The 7,916-nt window shown below is 28.6% G+C and overlaps 2 protein-coding genes across 2 annotated transcripts in view; one reads left to right on the forward strand and one right to left on the reverse strand.

Moving 5' to 3' along the window:
• The window catches only part of LOC126897940 (peroxiredoxin-6-like), a 31,548-nt gene that overhangs the window by 1,420 nt on the left and 22,212 nt on the right, over positions 1-7,916 (reverse strand). The window contains exons 3-4 of the mRNA XM_050671887.1: positions 3,214-3,434; positions 2,562-2,640 (exon numbers count right to left, since the gene is read on the reverse strand). Of these exons, the coding sequence (XP_050527844.1) occupies positions 2,562-2,640; positions 3,214-3,434 (300 nt within the window). The remainder of the gene's footprint in view (positions 1-2,561; positions 2,641-3,213; positions 3,435-7,916) is intronic.
• On the forward strand, positions 5,926-7,174 carry LOC126898601 (uncharacterized protein K02A2.6-like). Its single transcript, XM_050672833.1, has 2 exons — positions 5,926-6,025; positions 6,058-7,174. The coding sequence occupies exon 2, from the start codon at positions 6,088-6,090 to the stop codon at positions 7,141-7,143; it is 1,056 nt and encodes a 351-aa protein (XP_050528790.1). The 5' UTR covers positions 5,926-6,025; positions 6,058-6,087; the 3' UTR covers positions 7,144-7,174.

Raw genomic sequence — 7,916 nt, forward strand, 5'->3', positions numbered from 1 at the left:
AAAAAAAAATAAAAAAATAAAAAAATAAACACATCATGGTAAAATTAATACCTTCTCAGCTTCGCATCGAAGCTAAAATATTTATATAGTTTAAAAAGCTAAAAAAACACGTTTTTAAAGCATATTGAACTAAAAAGTTCAAATTAATTTTTAAAATAAGTTTAAAACAATAACGAATGAAAAGTACTAGTATTATTGTGATAAAAGCGTGGGTGCTTTGTGCCATATTTTTCGTATATTGAGCGCCCAACGCTTTTTTCACAATAATACTAGTATTTTTCGTTCATTATTGTCTTAAGCTTATTTTAAAAATTATTCTTAACTTTTTAGTTCGATATGCTTTAACAGCATGTTTTTCAGTTTTTTTTAACTATTTTTATTTTTTACTTTTTAGTTTTTATGTCATTGCTGTCACAGTCACGGAGTGTTTATTGTCAATTATGACTATCATAACAGTTAAAATTTGTCTCTATATATATATATATATATATGTATAATATTGATGACACACAGGCATGTACGGGTATAAAAAACCCAGCACAGGGGGGTCGCGGCACAGTGGTGACGTGGCATAGTTGGATCAAGTATAATGATATCTGACAGTGATTAAAATCACTATCAAAAATAAACGCTTCGATGCAAATCTTTAGATAGTGTTTAATTTTAAAAACATTGGTGTTTTATTCCAAAAGCTACTTGATCTGCTGGTTTCTTATTAATATCTCGATTAAGATAAAGTATGTCGAATGAAAAAAGGTTTATTAAAAAATATTATTTCTCATAAAAAAATTGTGTGGATCCATAAACTTTTCAATAAGTTATAGCATTATAAAGTTAAATATAATATAAATAATAAAATCGAAAATTTTCACACAAAAAATAGCATTCGGTAGCTGTTTTCACCATGATGACAAGTCCAGAGGTCAAATATTCTTTTTCAAATTAAAGTACATTACATTAGCTTTAATTTAAGATATATATAAAAGTGTCAGACCTTCCGGAACATTTTCAAAAGTTAAGTTGAAAAAGTTAATTTTTTGTGAAAAAGTTGTCATTTTAAATCCCCCCCTGTGGGCAGAAAAATGGTCAAATTTACAAAAAAAATATACCAAATGATAAGTAAAGACATCAAGCATCTATATAAAAAAAATTTATATTGATATGTTCATTTTTGAAAAAATTTCGAAAATTAGCGATTTTTTAATTTGTAATTTTTTTGGAGGTTTCCCCCATTTACGTGGAACGAGGGGATTTTTTTCAATTTTTGAGGGTAATGTCTTCGACTAGATACAATTTGTGATCTTTTGACGTATCGTTGAAAGAAATCCGTTCGGTGAGAGCTGAGAAAAAGTGGTAACAGACACAAAAAAAAAAAAAAAAAAAAAAAAAAAAAAAAAACACATCATAGTAAAACCAATACCTTCTCAGCTTCGCATCGAAGCTAAAATAAAAATAAAATTATACAGGAATATTGTTGCCATCGTATGGTTAGCGGGGTGGGGTGAATGCGTTATGACAGTCTAGTCAAGGCCATAGACGACGGAATACGTGAGAAATAACACGTAACAAATATACAAACATACATACAGGTGAAACTAATATAAGCGTGTTAAAAAAGCAGTGTACAGTGTGGACATGACATAGTTAGGACAAGATTAGATGATAGCTGACAGTGATTAAAATCACTATCATAAAAACCGCTTCGATGCAAATCTGTAGACAGTATTTAATTTTAAAAAATTGGTGGATTATTCCAAAAGCAAAATGAACTTCTATTTCCTTATTTATATCCTGATTACAAGTTTTATATATAAATAAATATTTAATAAATTTGTTTTACATTGACAGACAAATTTATTTGACATTTATTGAATTTTAACTGGAATATTTTTGGAAAAATGAATTAAAACAAAGTTTTCTTTATTTTTTTTTTCTTATATCTTACTCTTTATCATCCCGTAGAAGGATTTAAATTAGTAACATTTACATTCCAAGGTATCTTTAACAACTTAAATTTTGAAAATATTCTGGAATTACTACGCTTAAGTTAAACAATGATTTCAAATACTTGTCTTCCAAATGTTAAATAAATTCTCTCGAAGTTAAAATGTTATATTGGTAAAATATATCATTATATCCAACCCAACTATATCATGTCCCCACTGTTCTACCATTTGTTTTATTATTAAAAAAAAATAATAATAAACAAATTTTACTGTAGAATAAACTGTTAAATTAAAAAATAGTAATTTATATTCGCTGCTTCATAACGTAAAATGCATCATTGTAAAATTTATAACTTCTCACCTTCGCATCGAAGCTTAAATAACACACACTACTTTGTAATTATACTATAAAATCTACTAAGGCTCATAATTAAGAAATATAATCATTTTTATTAAACGCACATATACACTTTTTTTATTATAACTTTTTGATAAATTAATATTTGAAAATTTAAAAAAGGTGAGTAGTGTTTAGTGATACTCTATTTTTACCATAACCTACATAAGAAGTTATTTCTACGTTTTATTACAGTAAAAATATATTATTAAATTTACCTTCCAATCACATGGTGTCAATAAACGTTCTTTTGATTTGAAAGATAACTTTAATGCATCTATAGTTCTCATCAATTCACTGAAAATTTTCAAATTATTATTTAAAAAAACTGAACATTAAATAAATGATGACCAACGTTCTATGTCCCTCAAAATTATAATTTTGTTCTATTAGGAAATAATAATCCGTAAGACAATGTTTATAGTTTATTTTTGGTTAAATTCGACGTCACTTAGTTTGTATTAAACAAGTTATTATAGTTCAGTTATTGTGTATTAAATAATAAATTCGCCAATGTTGATATGTTTTTGGTACTTTCATGGTATCATATTTTTTTGTTGTAAAATCATTTGTTACATCAAAATCATTTAACATAATTATTTAATAATTTAAATGAAATCAATATAATTAACACCTAAAAATAAAATATTTCGAACTTCTATATTAAATTTTAATATATAAACTCCAAGTTTTAAAACTATTATTGAGTAATTTTTTTGGTACATAAAACGTTAATCTCATGAATTATTCAAATTTAACAATTGGAAGTACTAAAATCAAAGTTAATTTTTAACATGACCTTTTCTCATTTAATATACTTCAATTAATATAGCTTTGTATGACTAACTTAATATTAGCAAAAAGTATTACTCGATATTACGGCCAGTGGTTTGAGGATAAAAATGCATCAGTTGAATGCTTAAATCAGGTGCGAATATAAAAGTTGCTCTGCATGGTACCGGAATACCATCTTGATCAACACACTTTTGATCTAGAACACTCAAATATATTGATAACATACGGTTACAATCCGATACGATTGGGAAAGGAAAATCTTCATCGTCTTTGATTTCTCCAAGTTTTTTTAAATCCTGCATACATTTACTATAAAGTAATTTTCGTGTTCAATGTAAGTAAACTGTTTATGGATTGCATAAAATTTTATCACCAATAAATATATTATATATTAGGAAGTTTAGGATAATGATGGCTAACCCCAAGTAATTGGGATTAAGGCGAGGATAAAGAAGAAGAAGATATATTAATAAAATAATCCTCTCGTAAGCAGGTAAAAGTCATGTTTTGAAAATTTATTTATAAAATGAAAAGGAAATACCTAAGGTTTCTATATAAAATTATTTTGACTCCTTCATTTTTGATAAAGTTATGGTAGTTTTCAAAAAAAAAAAAAACTCAAAATTTAACGATTTTAATAATTGTAATTTTTTTAGGAATTTTCTCCATTTACAGGTAAAAAGGAAATTTTTTAAATTTTTAATGGCAATGTCTTCAACAACATACAATGTGATTTTTTGATATATTGTTGAAATAATCGGTCCAATGAGAGCTGAGAAATAGTGACGACAGACATAAAAGAAAAAAAACACATAGTAAAATTAAAACATTCTCAACTTCGTACGTAACTAAAATATGAATTAACTAATTATAATAAATTATTTATTTAATATATTAATGTTTAACACAGTTCGACGACCTGTGTCACCTTTACTACGTGTATATTGAAGTTTGACTGACCTACGTCGTTTGGGATACGCTACGGTACAAAGTTCAGCAAGAGCCGCATGGACAGCATAAACACACGTCAACGTATCATCTTTTGGTGTTAATTGTCTTAACATACAATTCAGTGTACTTTATTTCAATTGTGTGATTATTATATCAATTGTGTGAATAAAACGCACTTCGATAGGGGCTAAGAATACTTCCACGGCCCCTCTGACAGTCGTAAGAGGCGACTAATGAGGTTGCGTCGGGTCAACAGCCGACGCAAAATTTTTATCAAATAATATCAGGTGTCCTGAACAAAACTTAAGTGAATTGTCACATCTCGGATGTACGCGGAGACAACAGGTGAGAGAGAATAAAGTAGTTAAAAACGGAGAAAGTTTAAGGAATAAAGTGTTTGATACCAGCTGTTTCACCAGTCATGTGTACAGGTCTACTTAACGCTTGTAGTGCCAACGATGTAGGGACATCACCACTTGATGTGCAAAGAGGTGGAAAGAGTATATTGAAAAATTACTGAATTACTGAGGAGTACCCAAGAGAGACATAAGAGAATATCTCGTGGAATGAGGAACTGATAGATTTAATTAGTGAGAAAGAGGTATGTGAGGCTATGGCATCTGTTTGATTAGGTTATCATATATGTACATATACACAACAAGTAGCATACCTTACATATTATTATTAATATATAGTTGTGGAAATACATATAATAAATATTGTTTCTGTTTTTAATAAATGTATTTATTTTATTAAATAAAATATCAACAACGAAACATGGCGCAGTTGGTAGGATTTGACTTCAACTGAGGAGAAATATATATATTATCGATTAAATCGGATAAAAACAATGGCCTCAGTAAAACTGCCAAAATTAAATTTTGGTACTGCGGAATCGTTGTATAATGAATTTAATAATTTCAAAAGACAATTTTTTAATTATCTCGATGCTAATGAACTTAATAAGAAGAATGAAAAAGTGAAAGTAGCTCACTTGAAAAGTGGCTTGGATGAAGAAGCTTATTCAGTAGTTGAAGCGTTTGACTTGAAACAGGAGACTGTTCAATCAATATTTGATGAGCTTCAAAAGTATGTTGAGCCAAAAAAAAGTATTATAGCTGAACAGTTTAAATTCTTTAAACGACAACAAGCTGAAGGAGAACCTTTTGACAAGTTCTTCATTGAACTTAAAAAAATGGCTAAAAAGTGTGAATTTGGTGATCAAGAAGATAATCTTTTAAAAGTAAGAGTTGTCCTTGGAGTATGTGATTTAAAATTACAAGAAAGGTTGCTGAGAACACCTGACACGACTCTTGATAAAATAGTTGATCATTGTAGAGCAACTGAAACAGCAATGCTAAATCAAGTAATGATGAACAAAGATGATTATAAGTCTGTTGACCTAGTAAAATGCAAAAATGAAAAATTGAAGAACCTTAATTATTCGACTAAGAACAAAACGTTCAAATGTGCTTATGAACAACAAAATGAACAATCAACAAGTAATCAGATCAAGCAACTACAAAAAGCAAAAGAATATGATTGTAAAAAATGTGGTTACAAACATGGGGCAAGGCAGTGCCCAGCATTTAACAAGAAATGCATTAATTGTGGTGTCATGGGTCATTTTAAGATTGGCTGTAAAAAGGGTAAGACTGATTCCAGTTATTGTAATAAGAAAATTGATGAAATATTTTTAATTGATAATATCAACAGTAATAATGATAATGTTTGGAAAAAAAATATTTGTATTAATAATATTAACATAAGTTTTAAATTAGACTCTGGTTCTGATATTAATGTTATACCATTTAATTATGATGTTAATATTNTTAATGTTATACCATTTAATTATGTAAATACATTAAAAATAGATGTTAATAATATAAGTAATCATGATATAAAAGTTCAGGCGTATGGTGGTTTCTGGTTGAAGGTCAGAGGTAAAATTATATTANCTGGTTGAAGGTCAGAGGTAAAATTAAATTGAGGTGCAGTATGGATGGGAACAGTGTCGATATTGAATTTATAGTTATTGAAAATGATAACATCAGACCGTTATTGGGTAGAGATACATGTAAACAGTTAGGTTTGTTAGTACAGGTTGTTGATATGGTAACTAATAGTGAGAAAGAAAAATTTATGAAAAAGAACAAAAATATATTTGAAGGACTAGGAAAACTTCCATTTAAATATAAGATTACACTAAGGAAAGAATGTGTGCCAGTTGTAAGACCTCCGAGAAGGGTTCCTAATGTTATAAAGGCAAGGTTAAAAACTACATTAGAAAACGTAGAGAAAAGTGGTGTTATACAAAAAATTGATAATCCAACAGACTGGGTAAATAATTTAGTAATAGCAGAGAAAAAAAATGGTAATTTAAGAATATGTTTAGATCCTAAATTTTTAAATCAAGCCATTAAAAGAGAACGTTCTTATATACCAACGAGAGATGATATAAAAAATAACTTGGTAGGGAAGAAATGGTTTACTGTAATGGATATGAAAGAGGCATTTTACCATATTGAGTTGGACGATGAGTCAGCAGATTTATGCACGTTTATAACACCTTTTGGTAGGTACAGATTTTTGAGATTACCTTTTGGGGTAATAACAGCACCAGAAGTGTTTCAGAAAATGGCAATGGTTGCATTTGAAGGTATTGATGAGGTGACTGTCTATTTTGATGATTTAATAATTGCAACAAAAACTGAACAAGAACATAGAGATGTGCTAGCTAAAGTAGTGGATAGAGCTATTAAGTGGGGAATAAAGTTTAATTCTGATAAAATTCAGTATATGGAAAAAAGTGTGAAGTATATGGGTATGATTTTTAGTGAAATGGGTGTATTGCCAGATCCAATGTTAACAGAGGCAATAAGTAGAAGGAGAGAACCAAAAAATGTCTCAGAGGTACAACAAGCGTTAGGACTAGGGAGTTATCTAACTGAATTTATCCCAAATCTAGCAAAAATAACCAGCCTTTTAAGAACTTTAATAAAAAAAAAAAAAGTGATTGGAAATGGGAAAGTGATGAAAAAGAGGCATGGCTGAAATTTAAGGAATGTATTTGTAATCCACCTGTATTATCTTTATTCGATGCAAGTAAACAAATAATAATTTATTGTGATGCTAGTAAGGAGGGTATTGGGTGTTGTCTCTTACAAGACAATAAACCTGTAGCATATGCTTCTAGATGTTTGAGTAAGACAGAGATAAACTATGCTCAAATAGAGAAAGAAATGTTGGCTATATATTTTGCTTGTCATAGATTTCATCAAATGGTATACGGGCATAAAATAATTATGTATACAGATCATCAGCCTTTAATTACAATTTTTAAGAAAGAGATAAATGAAATAACAGCTAGGTTACAGAGATTTAAACTTGGGTTGTTAAAATATGACATAGAACTATTGTTTGTGCCGGGAAAAAAAAATTTATTAGCAGACCCGTTATCTAGGTTATATTTAGATGATGAACTTATATTTGAAAATGAGTGCAATGAATTAGTTCACGAAGTTATCTTATCACCTGAAAATGTATTATTAGTGTCACCTGAGAAACAAAAATTAATAAAATTAAAGACAAAGGAAGACCCTTGTTTAGCAAAAATTTTAGAATTATATTATAATGGGTGGGATACCAAATCACTAGATTTGTCAAATAATGCAGAAATAGGCAAACTTGTTAAAGAAAAAGATTTTATTACTATTCTGCCGTGCTAAGCAAAAACAGGATAACTCCAAAATTAAAAAAAATTTTAGCTTCGATGCGAAGCGGAGAAGGTATTAATTTTACTATGATGTGTTTTTTTTTTTTTTTTT

This window comes from Daktulosphaira vitifoliae, unplaced genomic scaffold, assembly GCF_025091365.1.
Source record: "Daktulosphaira vitifoliae isolate Bord-2020 unplaced genomic scaffold, ASM2509136v1 Scaffold_2, whole genome shotgun sequence".
NCBI lineage: Eukaryota > Metazoa > Arthropoda > Insecta > Hemiptera > Phylloxeridae > Daktulosphaira > Daktulosphaira vitifoliae.